This window comes from Corvus brachyrhynchos, unplaced genomic scaffold (assembly GCF_000691975.1).
Source record: "Corvus brachyrhynchos isolate BGI_N302 unplaced genomic scaffold, ASM69197v1 scaffold14, whole genome shotgun sequence".
In the NCBI taxonomy this organism is placed as follows: domain Eukaryota; kingdom Metazoa; phylum Chordata; class Aves; order Passeriformes; family Corvidae; genus Corvus; species Corvus brachyrhynchos.
The window spans coordinates 3,437,504-3,458,697 of NW_008239110.1; the positions used below are offsets into that span (position 1 = coordinate 3,437,504).

The 21,194-nt window shown below is 35.2% G+C and overlaps 1 protein-coding gene across 1 annotated transcript in view; it reads right to left on the bottom strand.

Moving 5' to 3' along the window:
- Positions 1 to 21,194, bottom strand: part of ASCC3 (activating signal cointegrator 1 complex subunit 3) — a 255,062-nt gene that overhangs the window by 92,693 nt on the left and 141,175 nt on the right. Inside the window, exons 15-17 of the mRNA XM_008637741.2 lie at positions 7,206 to 7,397; positions 6,656 to 6,880; positions 395 to 514 (exon numbers count right to left, since the gene is read on the bottom strand). Of these exons, the coding sequence (XP_008635963.1) occupies positions 395 to 514; positions 6,656 to 6,880; positions 7,206 to 7,397 (537 nt within the window). The remainder of the gene's footprint in view (positions 1 to 394; positions 515 to 6,655; positions 6,881 to 7,205; positions 7,398 to 21,194) is intronic.

Sequence of the window (21,194 nt, forward strand, 5' to 3'; positions counted from 1 at the left end):
TTATGAGATGTTATGCCATGAAACATTCTAAAACAAAAGTTGACAAGCGTGAGGGGGAATCAAGCAACTCAAAAATGCTTTCTTTTATCATTTATATCTAGTCTACAGAACTGAAACACTGAAAACAAACCAAGTTAAAGTAACTGTGTGATAAGAATGAATGGTGTCTGCTGGAGCATAACTTGACCAGTTAAAACGTATTTTTATGTGAACAGAAGGGGCCTCATAATTCAGTGTTAAAAACACTGCTACAGAAAATATCTTCCTTTTTCTAAGCACTTTAAAAGAATTGCTGATGTCAGGTTAAGTAGAAATAGCAAATATTTATCTTCACATCAGGGAAGGATTAGAGACCCAGGACAGGTTACAGATTTTTTTAAAATGCATTTTATACCTGATAAGCTTTGTGACTGATGCCATATACTAATGGATTTGCTCTCATCCGTACATAAAGATAAGTGTAACTTATCCACTTTACTGCTTCTTCCACATTAGTTACCGTACCAAGAGCAATCTGGAAACAGGAGAAGAGACAAAATTAAGTATATATGTTACAGCTGTACATAAGTATTTGGCTGAAAACACAAGGAATTCAGAATATTAGCACAAGATTAAAGAAAGGGTTGGGATTTTTCCAACTTAAATAATTTTGAAATAATCCTAAAACAATAACTTGAACAATTTATGCGTCTTTATCTTGTGAACATCTAATAACATGGGTTTCTTTGACACAATATTATAGATACAGTGACCATAAACAATCTTTCCTACACCGCTTATGATTTTTAAAATTAAAAGTTAATATTGAGCAAGATTGTTATAAAAATAAAAAAGACAAAACAAAATAATTCTGTAGTGGATATGGCCAAGGTAATTTAAAGAAGAGTACTTGAAAAGAAAAGAATCTACATTTAAAAGATTAATTTCATCATGCCAGTGTGAAAGCACAATCAAGTCCTAAACAAAATGATACCAAGAATCTTTAGGATTTTTCTTCCTCATACTTGGCAATCTCTTTATACACAGTCTTTATAGTTTTCTCCTTTTGTAGCTGCAAGTCAAACATACAGGTACCTGCTACATTTTTGTTGAATCAAAATATAACAAAATTGAACAGGTAATATTCACATATATATGTAAACATGTTTATTTATATTTCAAGGCTAAATCAGGTATACCAAATCACTTTTTTTACTAAGTGACTTTTTTTTTTTTTTTTAAATTCAATACTTTTACCACCAAACCTTTAACCACACACACATTTTTACTCGATAGCTTCAGGTCTATTTTGTATTGGTTACATTCATGAGAAACATTTTACCGCTTAATTCCACTTAACCTGATTTTACCAGAAGAATTTAATATTTCCTGGATGTCCCATGAACAAACCTTTTTTGGTTGTTGCTGGTTGTTAAAACAAGCATAAGTCCCTCTTACCAAAGTTTTGTGATCCATTACTGCATTTTTTAAGCTATTTTTGTTTTATTGGTGTTTGGATTTCACATAAATGTTCCACGTGACTTGGCGGAAATAATAAAAAAAAAGCCTACAGAACTAAGTGAGTACATATGCATATTCAGACTGAAACATGTAGACCTTAATAACAATATTGACATTATTTTTCAAATAACATAAATATCTGGTAAAAAATAAAAATGAAGGCCAAAATTGCCTTAAGTTAACTTAAATCCATCAAAACCTTGTTAATATCAATGTCTAATAGCATGGAGTAACCCCAAGCTTTGTTTTACACATTTTTCAAGTGATATTTTGTTCTTCAAAAGCATAAGGAGGTTGGGGAAGTCCCATTTTTCAAAGTATATAGCTACATAATGCACTGAAGTAGCTACAAAAGCATCCAGCTCTTCACAGACTACTACTGGGAAAACATGGAATAGAACCCACAGGTTACTATTACTTGATTTGTACACAGGTTATTTTGAGCATTTGGTTTCTTTCCATGACTCAAATATCTTTCAGTGCACAACTTGAAATAGCTTAGCAACATAGTCCAATAGCAGCATATTCAACAACCACTTTCACAATCATGAAAACATAATATTCTTGTTACTGAGGACCATGAAGTCTGACAAAAAACAAAACAAAACACCCCTCACTTTTTCTTTGCCCCATTTGTTCAAATATCTGACTCTACTGCTATTCTATTCTAATTAATTATTTTAAGAGGTTAAAAGCGAAACTGAAGGAAAACAGCAATTGTGAAATACAGTTGGGTTTCAGATACAGTACTGAAATCTAATACTGCACTTTTGTTCTTCCCCCAACTTCAATAATTACCATGCAGTCAAATAAACCAGAGTAATATCTAAATATTTGCTGCCATCTAGTGTTCAAGTAAAGTTCTTACGGATGGAAAATTTATCTTTTATTAAAACAGTATGAATGATCCAAGTTTCCAGCATTTCCTCAACTGTGTAGTAGGCACTTAGTTACAGATGGAATAATCGAGGAGTAGAAATATTTACTATGTTGACATTGTATTGTCCAATTGCACCAGTTGTCATAAAACACTTTTGATTTTTCACAGTTCAAATGCAAACAACGGTGTTTTCTCACTCACAGAACGCAGTTTTGAGTACTATATTTACCCAACTCACTATGTAATCTTAAATTACAGTAATAATCAGCATCACACAGTTTTAGCTAATTTTGCAGTGACTGATGTTGCCATCACTGAGCAATGTGCTTAGGTGCTTAGTTGCATTTATTGTCGTTTGTTTTCTTTTTGCCTTTTTTTTTACAAATGCTATCCCACAAATTTTATCTAGTCAAATGATATTTCAGAGGATGCAGTAAAAAGTGTAAGCAGGTACAAGTAGCATGGCTTTTGGGGGGCAGGTTTTGAGAAATGAGTTTTTCTTTGTGATATTTCTATACAGATTAGAAAGCAGCATAAAAATATTACTGATAATAGCTACTGAACTTATTGTATAGCATAATACATTCTTTTTTACATATGTGTGCCTTTGTTACAAATATAATGTCTGTTATTGTTGTATAAGTGAGTCAGATTACACAAAGAAAAACTTCTATATATGAATCAAATATTTGTTGTTATGGTAAGAGAGCAAGGAATCTTTCTTACAACCTAATAAGCACTTTTCTGTTTGCTTTGGAAACCAGTGGATTTTAAATTACTATTTCAGCACCATAAGACTATGGTCTTATTCCTCTAAAGCTTTTGAAATAATTTCTTAATGCTACTAGAATTGTCCAAAATCAGACAGAATCTCCTGTGCTTTGCCCCATACCCAGATCACCCATTCAGTCACCCACCTCCTGAGTTAATTTTTTTTAGGAAGGGCTCTGAAGGAATTTTTCATCTCTTCTGAGAACCCTTTCTTTCAAGACAAAAGATTAAGAGGTTTGTCCAGAATAAAAAAGTCACCACATTTTACATTCCTGTCTTCAGAGGAAAATCGTAAGCACATGCAAGTAAAGGCAAACATCCTGGGGAAGGTATACCTACTGTCCAGCACTGCAAATCATTTCCTAAGCTCTCTGGGGAAAGGAGTTGTCCCAGCAACAAGCTGGAGTCCAGCTGTGGTTGTCAGGGAGGGCTCTATCAGGTGGAAACCATTAGGGAAGGAATGGTGACCTGCATTGTATGAGCTATTGATGATAGTTCCCAGATAAGTTAAAGTTTATGGTCTAATTAAACCACATCCCCTGCATCTTATCTTTCTTCCTGTATTTCCAGAAAATACAGCTGTAGGTGTTTTCTGTTTGCCAGCTGGTCTACTGCCCCAGAACTTGCTCCTCTCAACTACGTACCCTAACCAGCTGTTTATTTTATTGCTTTTTGCATTCTATTATGCCCACTGGCAGAATTTCAGCAAAAAAAGGAAAAGGGCATCTCCATGCCTATGTTGATCATCACTGATCATTTACTATTCTGCTAATTTTTAGGAGAAAAAAATCCACAAAACCAACCCAAAACTCAAATCTGCAGGAGAGAATTCACAGTGGACATTCAAAGTCTTAATTTTGGTGTCAGCTCAATGAAATTGGGTATATTTCAGGTTTTCCCACTTGGAGCTCTTCTAAGAACAAAAGCACTGGAGCATCAAGATCAGCTGTCTCTGAAGTTAGGTAACAGCAAGTGCTGAAGGGCAAAATGTGGCAATGAGGAACAAGCATCATATAAATTTCTTGCAAATTCTCAAACTATTGCATCTCAAGGTCTTTAGTTAAAGGTATTGGCTTTGCACTTGGTATCTTTAAATGTATTTTTATTCCATTTTTGGACAGTTTTTTATGTACTTTTCTGTTTAGAAACAGCTCCCTGCAGAGAGTTCCACAGTCTAACCACCTAACTGACTTCTTTTTGTTTTCTAAACCTGCCACTGGCTCATCTCAGCCAAAACACCCTGATTCTTGTCCCAGGAGAGATGCAATCTTTTGTCATATTACCTCATTTATTACTTCACAAAACTCTGTCACATAATCTTGATTTGCCTTCGTTCTCTCCTGAAGCATACAGAAAAACTGTTGTGTTCCTTTCACAGAAGCTGATTTATTCCCTTGCCCATCCTATCTGAAAATTTTCTGCTTCTAGAAAATTAATTTTTACATGGAGATTAGAAAAAACTGCAATTTTTTTGCACTATTGCCCAAATTTTCTCTCCTGCACCACATAAGTCTATGTACAAAATTCAAGGCTCAGGATTCCCCTTAGCAATCATGTGGCTAGGATTATATGCTATATTACCCCAAATATCTGAATCATTCTTACCATCTACCTATTGCTGCCAAGAGACCTGGTCTAGATAAAGGCAATTTCATATTCTTCTGGAAACATGAAGTCTTCCTATACTTCCAACTGCTGCCCTCATTTTATTAGCCCTTCTTTCAGCTACTGGTGTGTCCATAATAAATTAAGAATTTAAACAATTCAGCAGTGCTTCTGGCCTTTAATTTGTTTCTCTTTACAACTAGAGAATAAGCATTTGGATTTCCTGAATGACTTGTAATAAAAGCAGATTTTGCTCCAACAATATGCTGTTTTATTATACATCAGTGCAGATTTCCTGGTGCTAACAATGGGCTCTGTTATGGAGAAGATGACAGTGGTCATCAACATACTGTCTGGTTTCTGGAACAAATCAGTCAAAACCCATGTATTTCGTATCCATACAGTGCTTTGTTACTACCAAAAGGGCAGAAGATGCCTAAAACTGAATGTGCTTCCTAAGATTATCTACTCATCCAGATGATGGCATTTGTTTTAAAACGCACTTTTTTTCCAGAATGCTGGAGCCTATTGGAATATTCATCTCCAGATAAATGCAACAATTTCTCCTAAACCACCTGTATCCTCAGAGGATTCCCCTAACTTAGATCAAATCAGCATACACAGAAGTTTAGACTGACTCCAAATAAAAGGAAATTATAAAGTTACTTTCCAAAAAACACTGACACAATAGCTCCTTATCAGTGCTCATAGTATCGATTATCTGTAATCTGGCAGGTACTAATTTTTCCTGCATGTTATGACAGAAGACTAAGTAATATCACATATGTTGCTTTCATGCCCTTGCTACACTATTGTACTCCATTGCTATTTCTACTAACAATCATTTATCACAGTGATTAACAAAATTCTGACTGCATCTTCAGCTTATGTAACCATACCATGGTTATGGAATCTAGGATAATTTTAACGCCATGAGTACACTGTTCTTTTCAGATAACTCCTATTACAGAAAATCAGAAAAAAAGACTAACTTTCTAATATTTAAAAAAAGTAGAAAAATCCTCTGCTGTGAAGGAAAGTCTACCCAACCCTTGTTTCATGTATCTCAAAAAAAAGAACAAAGCTCTTCTACGAAAGCTGGCTGGATTCTACCCTTGTGAAAAGGCACATGGTATCCCAGATCACTCTCACCTGACTTATTGTGGTGCTGAACAATAACCACAGGTAATCCTGGCCTATACAACCAACTTTAGGATATAAATTTTTACTGCTAACACGTAAGTTGCAATTTTAAATAACTGAGCATCCATCCAGTTCCACTTAGAGAATATTCAGAAGTGTCTATCTCTAGGATCATTAAGTGCTATCAGAAGGAAATGGTTGAGAGCAATCTTTAAAAGTCTATTCTTAATAGACCAAACAAACTACAAATCTTTCAAAGTGATAAGCAGTTTTATGTCACTGGACATTTCAGTTTAGCTGACCTGCTTGACTTCAACTGAAAAAATGTCCAGTGCCTTTGAAAAAAAAGTTCAAGCCAAGTCCATTATTCTCCCTGTATTGCAGTCAAACATGTGAATTTGTTTATCTACAGAAAGACAGGCTTTAATTTTTTTGTGGATTTTAGTTTTCAGTTATGCAGAACACTTACTAAATTCTAAAAAAACCTCTTCTGATTCAAAGGTAAATGCTGCATTGCTACAGTTTTATCTTAATGGTATTTTGACCCTCCATCCTACTTTGAATACCTACTACCTTTAGTAAAGGACTCCCATTTTCACATATGTAGCAGTTCACTTAAACATACACACCTACACACTAACATTAATAAAATATGTACAATGAAAATTTTATTAAGTGCGACAATATTGCATTCTTGTTTCAAATAATATCAATCCTTTAAAGTTTGCTATTTTCTCTAAACAAATCAAAAGTTACCTCTGCATTTAAGTTGTCTGCAAGGCTTTCAAGAAACTGGCTTTCAATTGGGTTCTGCTGTGTAAGAAGAGTCAGGTAATGACTGAGTTTATCATGAGTTGTAATAATGATGCCTTCTCCGAATTTGTCAAACTGAGGCCGTCCAGCTCGACCAAATATCTGCATGACATCTAAAATTCCAAGGTCAACAAAGGAGCCTCTTTTTGCAGCATATATTTGTGTTCCCTGGTTGAGGAAAAGTTAATAAAAATTAACATAAATACACATGAATATAATCCTGATGAGCTGAATACTGAAATTAGGCAAATACAGCATGATTTCAGAAGTGTACTTTAACTAATCCTTTCATAATCTTTGATATATTTAAATCTTTACTATACAAACTAGACTCCCACTGGAGAGAATCAGTTTAATGAGATATAAATAACATTTCAAGTCAATCAGGTATTTCCCCTCCAGGCCAGAAACTCACAAGAGATCTTGCTATCTATACTTCTTCACAGGTTTCTTCTAAGACAGATAACTGCTTGCAGAGTAGGGAAGCTCTTACCTTAATAACAACAGCATGAGCAGGCAGATTGACACCCCAAGCGAGTGTAGCTGTACAAACCAAGACTTTGATATGTCCATTAGAAAACAAGTTCTCAACCAAACTTCTGTCTTGCCGCAGCATTCCAGCATGATGAATACTAAATCCATCTGGAAACAGCTCACGTAACTGCTTATTTCTGGATCTCTGTACCTAGAATGGACAAGAATAATAATTAAATTCACTTCTAATTACAGAACAAGAAGTATTGTGTTAAAAAAAAAAAACAGGAAAAGATTTGAATATTATTATGAACCATAAGAAAGAAACTTTTCTATTAATGTCAGACTTTTCATCAATGACAGTTTGCGATGGTTTTCTATAAATTAATTTTTCTATACTTATTGTCCAAAGAATACACTTAATTGTTTAACAGACTGTTATGAACCATAAGAAAGAAACTTTTCTATTAATGTCAGACTTTTCATCAATGACAGTTTGCGATGGTTTTCTATAAATTAATTTTTCTATACTTATTGTCCAAAGAATACACTTAATTGTTTAACAGACTGTAAGAAGCCCAATCTTTGTACAAAAGTATAGTTTCACTTAAATGGAGATTCAAGTTAACCAACAGTGAGTAACACTGGAACTGAGAACGCACTTATCACTGTTCCTTAAAAGCAACTCTTTCAGATTGTGTAGGCAGCCTGGACAGGCTTGAGGCAGCAAGACACACACTATACTTTACACCAAGGAGGGGATACCCTTCCCCACCACCAGCCATTGCCTTGGTGCAGCACAGCCTGAATCAATAAATTCATAACATTGAACCAAACATCTCATCTACCCCTCATTTTTCCTTTCCCGTACACAGGAAGCGGGGATCTCGGTCTGCAAAACCTCCAGCCTCTTGCAGGGTATGAGGGTCTGTGAGCATTATTTTTGGGTGCTGGCTTTATCATGCTTCATCTAGACTGAACACTGACTGTAAGTTGTGAAAAACTAATATACTTCCCCAATTTGCCACAAACACTTCTGATTTTCTGCCTGTCTCTTCCACATTCCTACCTGCTGCACTAACTGCCTTCCAAAATCAATTGCTGCTAAATATGACACCAAAAGGGTTGTGGTAATGATGGCTCTAATCTTTCTCTAAACCAGATTTCTTTATCTTTGTCTGTGGAGAATCTCTATTTTTTCATAAACCACACAACGGTTAAGCAGTATTTGACACTCACTGTATTTTTAGCCTTTCATATTATAGTGAATTAATTCTAGATAAAATTAGATTATTATTGTTGTTATTGTTGATGTTGTTATATCTTCACATTTACCATTTCCTGACACACAGCCAACCAAAATTTGATTTATGGGATACAGAGTGGGTAAAGCAAAGCAAAACATGGTTCACAGCACTGGCAAACTGCCAAACATGAACAATAAATCTCTGCAAACACAGAAATAAATAGGGAGATGGGAATGCAATTATAAAGGAGGACATGAAAAGAAAAATATTGTAGGAAAACCACATTTCTCACTTTCTCAATTATCCAGCTTCTCAATATCTGATCTTTCCTGCTTTAGTAGTAATTATTTACTATTCGTTTAAAGGAAATCAAACTCAGCTTTTAAACGACACATGACTTTTTGCCAAATTTAATTAACTGCTGTAGTGCTGAAAAATGAATAAATAATAAATTGATAAAGTGGCCCTGCAGTCCATGAAGCTTATTCTTCATGAGCTAACAAATGGAAAGAAATATTTCATAAAGAGCACAGATGCACCAAGACTTGCATTTATTGATTATCAACAACAAAATTCACAGAAGGTTATGGAAAATTCACTTCAGCTGCATACCTGAGAATAACTGTGACACAGAAATTTGGATGGATCTTGATTACACCTGGAACTTGGTGTAAGCATTTAATGATGAATTAGCTTTTTTCTTAAATAAGTGATTACACAACCATCAAAAAATTCACTTTTTTTAGTAGAACTTTTTGTACGGATCACATGCCTATTTTATGTGCTTTCAAAAAGCACAATTGTTCAATATAAAAGCCATTACACTTTAAATATTATAGTCTTAGCTAAAAAAGCAGAATCTTGCTCTCAAATCCTCACAATTTAAAAATTGCATACCTATGTAACTTGATTGCTTATGTTGTTTAATGTTTTGAAAGACAGGGCAATATACCAATGGAAAACCAATAGTAAAATTGTTAATATATATAGAAGAAAACTATTTATTTATGGTTTTAGAAAGTACAATTTCATCAATTTAAGAGAAAGGAACTTGTGAATATAATAAAAAGAAAGAGGAAGGAGAAAGGTTTGTGCCAGAAAATGTATTAAGATATGGCAATGCTAGTCTGACTATAAATCAAGTACTTACAAGCTTAAGCTTAATCAACTTAAATTGTTTAAAAATATGTAGGTACACCTACATGTATCCATCTCATTGCATTTAGAAAGAATAAAAACATAGTTCTAAGATCTACCACACATTCTAAAACATCTTTGAAGTATTTAATATGTCCAGAATTCATTTACTGAATCTGTTCATTTATTGAATCTATGGAGTGCTAGACTTCTAGGTTACAAAGATAATAGGTTAGAAATCTATGAAATAATTTTTTTTCCAAGACAGAAGATGATGAACTTTTTTAAATGAAAAAAAATCACAGCTCACTTTTGACATAGGAAAAAATCAAATGCTGAGAAAATAAAATTGCTAGTTATTCTAGGTGATTCTATTAACTGCACAGAAATGGAATTAATTTTCTTCCCATAAATTTGTGTTCACTTTAGATTATAAAGACACAAGGCAAGTTAGTTCAAGAACAATGACATAATCTAATTTTATAAAGTCCACTTGAGAAAATAAAATAAAAAGCCAATTCCCATGTGTCAGTGATGCCTTGAAAGATTGCTCACACAGTGTATCATTTAATGGCAGCATATCTGCTTTTAAACAAACCTTTTACACTCTTGCAACAATGAAGTGCATGGCTGTCGTATTTAACCTGGATTTTAATGGTTGCAAAGACAACAAAATCAAGAACTACTAAACAAAGGAAGTGAAACTATAAAAACTTAATATCGCTTCCACCTTGTTCTATTACAGAATAAAACTAAAAGGTTTTGCTTAAAATTTATACAAAATGTTACTAAGTGCCTCAGGTGTATGGAGAAGTTGTGATTATGAGGTGTAGCACTGGTCTCCTGATTAGAATTGATTTTCTTTCCCCTCCCTTATTGCTCAAGAGGGCTGAAGATTTATGACCTTTGCTTACATGTGTGTGTGCATCTAAAACAGTATGTGTTAAATAAATTCCCAGTTTAGCTTGCTGCCACCTATATTTCTCCTTTAAACGTCTTGAATTTCATGCAATTCTTGATTAAGACACATTAAAAATGTCGCAATTAGTCATAGAAAAATGCCCTGCTTAATTTTAATGAGAAATGATGCATGCATAGCAGGGAAAAAAAATCCAACTTTTCTGCTAAAGACTTATAAAAGGTAACACCCTTCCTTCCCCTTTTCATGCATCTGGCATCACAAAGGTATCATCATTCATAAGAACTGTAAGACGCATGCTCTTTGAAATACTCATACAGTGAACTAAAGAATGAAATTTCTAATATGCTTATAGATGCCTTTTTTCTTATTTTATATAAAAAACAAGTAAAAAAGAGCAATAAAGCTTGATTATGAGAAGCAGCTGCCAATAAATTGCTTCTTGAGAAGTAGAACATGAATTTATGTTGTTTTTTCTTTTTAATCTCCAATTGCTACCCTTATCTAGGACAAAGTAGATCATCACTACTTGCTATGATATTTTTTTTTTCTTTCTGTAGATTACTCATTTTTCTTTTATGCTTCCTCTTTTTTGATATTGCTTCAAATTCTGAATTTGGGTGTTTTTTCCCACTAATAATGCAGGTTTTGACTCATGTATTTTCTTTCAATAACAGAAATGGCACAGGCTATTCTAGCATTTTTCTCACGATCTCCTTACTATAGCAAACTTCATGCTCGTGACCATATGACTCAATCATTGTAATTTCCTTTCTGTGGAGTTCATAATAGGGCAGCACTTGCAGTTTGTTCAGAATGCACCATTATACTTATTCACTGGTTTGAGCAATTCTAAGCAATTTATTCCCATCCTCTATTCTCTGTACTGTCCTGACACCCTGCAAAGTAGCAGCTCTTAATTTTGAGGCCTCATTAGCCTCACTTCATGAGTGTTGGAGCTCAGATAGCACAGACATCACAGACACCTATACCAAACGAAGTAAGGGATCTTTTGCTGCAGCCTTCAAAGAACAGCAGTTATAATTAGTACTACTACTGTGTGATGAATACAATTCAAGTATATCCAAAGTAACTGTTTAATAACTTTGCTCAAGACATCAGAAAATGTAATTAGTAGGTTGACCTTCTAAATTGTTTTAAGTCCCAGCAAGACAAAAGCCTCCTCTGCCTCATTCATATTACTAATACTGCTGAAAATGCTCTGCTGCTTCATTTTAAGAATAGTGACTGTCTTTCAAAATTTATGAGATCAGGGTAGGATGGAAAAAGTATCCATTTACTCCAGAAGTAAAGGTCAGCTGACGGAAGCAGAATGAAAAAAAGGAAGTTGAGGAGTCCATCCATGGGCTTATTCCTGTTCCATAAATATAAAAAGTATAGGTATGAGAGAAACAGAAAGAGATGATCAAAGGACTGCATGATCATTCACCACTTTTGCTCTTCAGAATTTACTACATTCATATTGCATAATAATTTATCTATATATGTAAAAGTTTTATTCCTTTATTGCCAATTGCTTCTTCAAAGGGGAGAGACTAAAACTTGGATAAGGTAAATAAAATCATAAGAATTAAAAAAAAAAATTTCAAAATATAGTAGTTTTTTGCTACAGGGAAAAAATGTGAGAATGCTTAATATGCATTTAGAGAAGTATATGAAACCTAGAGAAAATATTAACCCATGAAATATAAGCAGTAACATTATCTGAGGGTTTATGACAACAACTGTATGGAGAAATACAGATGGGAGTCTGAAGGGAGAAAAAAGGTATGCATTTGAGGTACAATGATATTACTTGAGGACTGTCCTTTTATGAATTAGAACCATTATTCATATTATTCCACTTGTACTGTCTGCATAGTAATTAAGCTATCAGCAGCTGTTTCTAGGACAAGGATAAAGCAACATTTTATGGGGTATCAGTAAGATTACTTTCCTTGCTAGCATTTCCTGGCACTAGCAGCATTAGCTTCACTGACTACTCATCCTGCAGCTGGGTCCTGTGAAGAACCCAAAAACTACTGAGAGCTCACCTCACCAGGACAACACACATGACCTAGCAGATAATTTCTGGAGGGATGCAGAATATGCTATTCTACTTAATGAGTATGCACGCTCATTCTCTACATCTTCACTTTTCTAATGTATCTAACTATTCACTTTGTATAGTTATCCTGAAGTAGTATCCCTGTTCAACACTTACTCTTTTACTGGGATATAATTAGTTGGTACCTAGCAAGACATTATTTGAAGATGGTAATTCTAGCAAACAAATGTGAATCAGTTTGAATTTCTCCTGGAAGAGTCAATAATCTAATCGTCTCCCTCTGGCGATTTAAGTTCACTGTATTAAAGTTAGAATTTTTTAAACCTATGAGTTACTGTCTGATCAATTTACTGATACCTCAGTAAGTTCTGTAAAGTGCTCTAAAAACACCTCTGAAGGAGAAAGAAAGTAGTGGGACTACTCCAATCAGAGCAGTTTAAAAAGAATTCCTATAAATTATACTTTGATTCTCTTTTTTATTTACAAAGGAAGAAGGTGTAAGGCAGAATTTCTGGCACATTTTTTCTATTGCCCTGGCCTTACCACAGATCCTAACCTATTTATTGCATAAGGTTGTGTTTCATCCAGTTGGTACCTTAGGGAGTGATGACTACCAGTTAAAGAAGGGATTGGTATGGTGTCCAGAAATGTCTTGCCTTTTTCAGTGTGTTCTTTTTATAGTACACTGTTACATCATAGCAGCCCCATCTTTTTTTCATTGGAAAAGTTATATAGTACATAGAGAATGAATTATTCTACTGGAAAAGGAGGAACAGCCTTCAGATTCAAAAACTTGAGCAAGAGGTAAACATTTAATGTAATCTTTGATTCCTCAGGTCTATAATCTATAATGCATTAGACAAAAGTGTTTACAGATCTCACTGATCAGAGAAGCTAAGGAAATGTAGTATAATGTTTAATATGTTGCTTTTTTGCACCAGCCAGACAAGCCAAGAATGAAAGAAACATGAATGCAAGTCTGACCATGCACAAATGATGGATTTGTAACAAGTCACCGAGGACATGGACACAGTTTCAAGCTACCTCACTTAATGCCCAGCCAAAAAGGCCTACAGAGCAAAAAAATGAACTATTTGTATAGACAATACACTACCTCAACTTGAGCCAGAATTTTATAACATGGACCAAAGTAACCTAACATTTCACTTCAAGCCAGACTGCTGTGCCTGTCTAAAAATGGAATGAATTACTGATTCTCAGATAAAAGGGTTCAAAAACTTAGATTGAAAAATAATTCCAGCAGTAGGTTTAGACAGAAAGGAAATGTTCATTATAATCACCCAGTTTAAGAGCCACCTCTCAGTGAAAATACCAATATTTTTCATATATTGTACAATACTAAGCATATTTCTATTGTTTATAGCAAGTGAATAAAAATTATATAGATACATTTTTGTACCACTTCAGAAGTATGATGAAAATCTGGACTTCACCAGATCTGTGACACTAGTCTGTGACTCAATCTCAAATCTTATTAAGACAAGTGCCAAAACATTTCAGTTTAACAACATGCAAATGCACATTAATCAAGATTGAATTAATTGTATAACATCACAATTTTAAATTGCATGCAAAATCATTTTAGTCAAAATCTTATTTTCTTTTTCATCAGTTTAGAATTCAACCACTCTCTTTCTGGGAACAGATGTATGAACCATGTAAAATACAGCAAGGTATCTATTTGTCTCCAGCCTTTGAGACAAATAAGTGCTGTTGTCATATTTGTTAACCACTAGGAGCACACAGATGAAAAAAACATCAATCTTGGTCTGTTTTGCTGACAGCAGAAGTTTTCAATATGGTGTTATAAAACTACCCGGTAGGGAAGATATACAGCATGGAAAGAAATTGATACAGAGAGCATTTGATGACATGCAAGGATGAATTTTTACTGGTTTCTCTTTGAATACTGACAAACTCTGGAGACCTAGTTAAACCTTTTGTTGCTGTGCTTAACTGTGCAAAGATTTCAATATCTCTACTTCAACAGGAAACTGATACTGCATGGTGTCTATAAAAATGTTTGTTATATTTGAGAACACCTCCTTTGCTTTGTAATACTCAAAATTGCCACTCTCCTGAGCCATGGCAAGACTGAATGTATTTTTAGCCAGAAAAATGAAAGCAGGAAGTCTTTTAAAGTTCTTTCCAATACTGCTGCAGCTTACTTAATACATATTATAATGATTTTTAGTGCAACTCCTCCTCAAAGGCTATACTGAGACATTATTAACCCTGCAAGAAAAATATTCCATGAACATTAAGTGTATTTCTCATTTCATAATTAAACCACAAAAGTCCACTAAACTAAGCAAGCATCTATGCAAAGTGACAGACTGAGGATTCTCCAGAAGAATGGAATTTTTCTCACAATTCTTATATATAATGGGAAATGTGCAGTATGAATTAATAGTTTACGTGGTTTTCAATCAGTTGTAGACTGGCATCATTACATATGACCATGAAAAGCTGAAGCTTATCTTAAACCAGGAAAGTAATTTTTAGAGAGATGAACACTAAGTACTGAATGTCTTTTGATTTGGTATTGTGCCTTGGTTTCTTCGCTCTTCTAGCTTCTGTCCTACACAGCATGGAAGATAAGCATAACAATACTAAGACATGATAAAAAAATCCAGCAGTCAATAAAAGCGGCAGAAATTCTTAAACCAAAAAATGTCACAATTATATTCGCCACTCCTTAAGTAACTTGAACTATGTAACTTGAACTTGAACAAGAAATAAACAAAACCAAGAAAAAAATGTAAACAAACTGGAACATCAGACCATCTGCAGCACCATAAACCCAAGCTTTTCTCACTGATACCAGTGTAATATGAAGACCCATAAGAAAATTCATGATGTAATAGGCATCACATAAAGGTTTTGGTATTTTTTATTGGTGTACTAATATTAAACAAGTCTCAGAACTAAAGACATTTTTTTCCTCCCCTGCCTTTGCTATTACAAAAGAATTTCAGGGATTCCTTAGTAACCTTTGTAGCTCAGGGTTACCAAATCTCACAAGAAAAGCAGTTTTCAGAACTCTGTAAAGGATATGAAGGATCATACACGTTTATGTATTTTCATATTGCAATGTTTATACAGTAACATCTGATTAATTATATTAAGTGGTAACTACTTACTTTATTTGATAGAGAACTAACAAAAAAAAATCTATTAAGAAACGACAGATATTGAAATGATGAGACCAGTAAAACCTGATTTCCTATACATTTTATATTCCTTGTGCCTCTGTCCCAACTCAAATGCTTGCTCCATCAGATTTCCCTAACCTCATCTTGCCCAGCATTATTTCACTGCATTACTGTTTCACAAACTTTTCCACTGCACCCTCAGGACAAAAAAAGACATCTTAAAAATGTAATCTGTAAGGCTTATGGTGATTTTCAACACTATGATCCAGTTATTACTAACACCTCTGACAATGATGTTGTCTTTTTTGCTAGTTTTATTCCAAATTACTTGCAGGCTACTCTCAAGTTCTGCAACTTCAGTGCACAACTGTGGAGTCTGTGGACTATTGAACATCATTCAAAATCAGTTTTAAAGGAAACATGATGTCTTTACACACCTGAAAGGGCACAAAAGTAGCACCTAATAAGTGACAGAACAAGAGGGTTTCTATTACTATGCTCTTATGGCCAGCAGACTTGGGAATCTGGAGTTAGTTTGTCAGCTGAACGGAGACAACTATTAGGCTTGCTGTCAGAGGAAATCAGCAGATGCAAGAAACCAGCACTGTGCAGTCACCTCCAAACAGTTTAATTTTACCCCCAGATCCTGTTCAAATGTAGAGTATTTTCCGACAGACCTCTGCTAAATTACAAGACCCCTTGCAGTTTCAAACTCTACTGAAAAAAACCAGGTTTTTTTACTGTCCTCTCTTAAAAAAACTCCTCCTCTCAAATTCAGCCTTTATAGTACCAATATTTGATGTTACTTACTAACATTTTGTTTGATACTTCATGAAGCCTGCAAGATAATTGCTTTGTAAAGTTTAGAAATCACAGAGATGAACATGTTTATGTATAATTAGATATGGCTTTCAAAGACTGTTTTCTACATCTACAGTTCTTTAAGCATTTACATAACCTAGCACATATACCTCCCACCCAAGGCTGATATTTTGAGCAAATGAATACTTAATTTTCTTATTCAAGTAATTTTTATAACATATTTACAGAGATTTGAGAAAAAAATACTGCACTGAAGTGAATTCATCCATCTGCCTTGGGATATATAAACAAGATTACAAATCCTCTGCAAAACTGAGGAGCTTGCTACTGTTAAGCTATTGTAATTCATATGCTGTTATTTTAAAGCAGGGTATTGAGTTTCTTCATCTAGCTAACTTTAAATGTCTTACATAGCAGGTAAATCTTAAGGGAAATATAAGAAAATATCTCACATATCAAACATGCCTAGAGACTAAATTATCTGATACGGGAAGAGGTAAGGAGATTGTTACTTTCTCACTTAACACAGTACATAGCAACACAAAACAGGTGAGAGGAGAGCTGCTGTGCTGATTGCTTGCACAGTCCCTCTCCAACCCTCGTTAATTTCCATTTTTCATACTCTGTTTACTTATCTTGCATACATTAGTGCTAATGACTGTTCAAAAGTGTCAGATGCCACACCATGGGCTTCATTTACTTTAATATTTTAATTATATTAACATTCTTCTGTACAATTAGTAGTCATATCTGTTCAAATCATTACATCCTTCATACACTTAGTCTCCTTAAAAGAGCTTTTCATTTCACAACTCTGCCCTATTTTAAGAGCAGCCTGTGAGAGAACGAAATGTTAAAGGTTAGTGATTCAAAGCAACTGGCCATTTGTGGAGCTGGCAGGGTGCTTTGCTCATACCAGGTTTGCATGCCCCCTCCACAAACCAAGGGCAAGAGAGATTTTGTATGTGTGGTGGTGAAACCTCTAAACCCCATAAGGCAAATAGTAAACAATGCTAACCCTTGCCTTAAAAGAAGTGTTGTGTACATGTTTGTTAGTACACATATTAGTCCATACAATTTACCACTTGAAGTAATAACATTTTAGAACAGAGTATCTTTTTATTGTTTTAAGTAACAAAAATAACTGAGGCTGAAGTAAAATCACATGTAACAATAAAAAAAGTTATTTCCCTGCTTTAACACTGGAAGCTAATACTATCTACATAAAATAGGTCTATAACTAACACTGCAATCACATTCAAAACATATCAGTAGCTTACCTAGATAAAGACAACCACTTGATTTGATTGTATGGAACTGAACCACACACCATGGTTCAGTGCCAAGGCAAATATCATGTTTGCAGCGTTATGTAACACATACACACTACAGGGTTATCACCAAGATATCAGTCTTCACTGGTTTCAAGATGGTAATACTGAATTATGAATTAAAATCAGAATAAAAGGAGTGAAGAATCTTTGACTCTTGCACTCTGAACAAACTTTTAATTAGAATCAGTGTGACACATACTTTAAAAACTTTTAGTTGTGCTTGATTTTCTCATTTTGCACTTGGAAAACTCACATAAAATATGGTATATCATATTGATACTTTTTCTTGGTCTTAAAAATTAAGAGCCAAACACGGTAAAGGGGAAAAAAGGGGTTTTACCTCTGTATTTAATAAGGATCTTTATGGTGCACCACTTTGCTAAGGTGGAATGCACTGAAATGCAAACCATGATGTATCGCATATACAATCTATAGACTTTTCATATTAGCATATCTATCAAAGATTCCTCAATGAAAGGCTTGAATGATTAGTGTGATATCTCCCCATCCTGAGGAATTCTTGCCTGGATGGCCCTATCTTAGTTTACAGGATGTGTTCTAGAGAGGACCCTGGTTTCTCAGGATAGCATAGGGCTTTCTGGCCCTGTGAGAGGGCCTGGAGGCCTCACTGTGAGGCCTCCAGGATGTTTGGTCTCCTGGCTTAATGGAATATTAAGACTACGCTAAGTTATCAGGGTTAAGGAATTGCAAGTATGCATGCTGAAAGCACTGAGGATACATAAAAGCTATATAAAAGGGTATATAAAAGAAAAGGCAAAAAACCATCATGGCATCAGTATAGAAAATTATTGTAAACAACGTAGTGTGTAAGTAATAAAATAAAATACAGAATGAGAGAGGATGAAGAAGACTTCCAAGATCATCAAGTTTAACCTTTGATCTAATGCCACCATGCCCACTAAACCATATTGTGAAGTGCCACAATCAATTCTTTTTTCAATAATTCCAGGGATGGTAAGACCACCACTTCTCTGGGCAGCCTGTTCCAATGCTTGACAACCTTTTTGGTGAAGAAATTTTTCTGCATATCTAACCTGAACCTCCCAAGGTGCAACTTGTGGGCATTTTCCCTTGTCCTATCACTGGTTGCCTGGGAGAAGAGGCCAACTTTCACCTAGCCACAACCTCCTTTCAGGAAGTTGTAGAGAGCCATAATACCCCTCCAAGCCTCCTTTTCTCCAGACTGAACAAATCCAGCTCCTTCAGCTGCTCGTTATAGGACTTGTGCTCCAGACCCTTCACCAAGTCTGTTGCCCTTCTCGCTCCAGCATCTCAATGACTTTTCTGTAATGAGGGGCCCAACACTGAACACAGAATTCAAGGTGCGGCCTCAAGGTGTGGCCTCACCAGCACCAAGTACAGGGGTACAATCACTGCCCTGGTCCTGCTGGCCAGACTATTGCTGACACAGGGCAGGACGCCTTCTTGGCCACCTGGGCACGCTGCAGGCTCATATTCATATTGCAAAGCAAAGCTAGAGATCATATAATCACTCATTTTTAGGAATTGGTTTACATTTATAAGAATATTTTACTTTGCAAATTCCAGTCTAAATCTCAGAAGTTATTCAACAAAAGTATCTCCTGTTAATTTTATGTTTGAATATCAGCTGTTTTTCAAATTGTTTTTGAGCTCCAAATATGGAATTGCCAATTCTGTTGTCAAAGAAATTTTACACGGAGTGGAAACGGAGGGGCTACGCTTACCTGTAACACTGGTCATATCTCTGCTAACCTCAGTGACCACTTGCTAGAGGGAAACCTACTGAGCCTGTTTTCCATAACATTATCAGACAGTCTTTCTGATAATATCTATAGAAATGGACTGATGACTTATAATTCTTGGCACAGCCTTTTCGTTCCTGAGATCAACCTAGAACATACTCCCTACTCTATTTCTTCTTTGAGAAGACATCATTTGAGATAAACAGTTAGGTCCACCACCCTTGCTTAATCTGCACGCTGTGCTAGTACGGAAGGTGAGAGGGCCAGCTAATGCTGTCTGGTGCAGAGAAATAGCTCTAGAAAGCAAAGTAACTGCATGACCATCTGAGACAGGCCACTTGACATCAGTTTGATATGGCAGGGTTCAGTTTGAGATTAAACACCGCAGATGTCTACACAGAGACCTACACATCTGCAGGAGGAGTCTGAGCACCCTGCACAGTCAGTGGGAATCAGGCAGCAGAGTCTGTGCAGTGTTTCTGCTCTCTCCCGTGTCTGCTTGTGGATGAACTCAGGCAACCTCTTGGCTCCACTGCCTGAAGTGTACTGAACTCCACCAACTGCAACAGTAGCTCAGACACATCACACATTTGTAGTTACCATATGCAGTCTCCTAAAATCCGTGTGCTATAATTTTAGCCGGAAAAGCACTTCATGTTTCAAATTTAGACTAATGAACAAGAATTATCCCAGAAAGAATAAAAGACAAATTAGACCCTCAAATAACTTTCCATTGCAACAAATTTCTATTGTAACTGACTCAGGTGGCATTTTCCCAACACTCCCAGATGGCACATATCACTAATAGCTCTTAATTATCACTCAATATTCCAAATAAATTGGAACTTAAATTATCTGCCTTCACACTAATCTCTGCTTATTCTGATACTCACACATTAAAATTAATCAGATCATCCTACGTTTTAAATGCTGAACATAACAGAACTAAAGATCATCATAGTAAAAATAGGAATGGAGACTTTACATCCTTTCTTTCGATGACAATGGCAACTTAATCAGGGGACATTATTTATCACAAACTCACTTCAGACTTGTTAGAACCCTCAAATGTAATTATGCAACCCCAAAATTATATTCCCATAGCCCTTTCTTTGTGATGGACAAACAGATGCCATAAATTCACAGTCTGGCATCACCAGACTCAGTACAGGTCACAGTGCTGCTGGAAAGTATGACAAAACCCAGTTTTTCTCCACGTGACAAAGCTGATAAGAACATACTCTAACTGAAATGTTCCCAAAGTGTTGTTAGACAAATAATGCCTAGTTAATCTCAATTTTCCCCTAAGAAGAAAAAGAATAGGAGATTTTAAGTGATGTTTTTCTTATCTGTGCAGATTTCTGCAGTTATTGGTTTAATTTTCAGTTTGAGAGTAAAATTCCAGACTTTTTTGTGTTTGATAAAATGAGTTGACTGTGAAATCACAAAGTTGTCTGAGATTCCTGAGTATAAATTCAGTCATAGGGGAGAAGAGATTTCCACTAATACCAGAAGTAAACATAAACTTTATGAGGAATTTCACACCTACCCCCTAAAAAT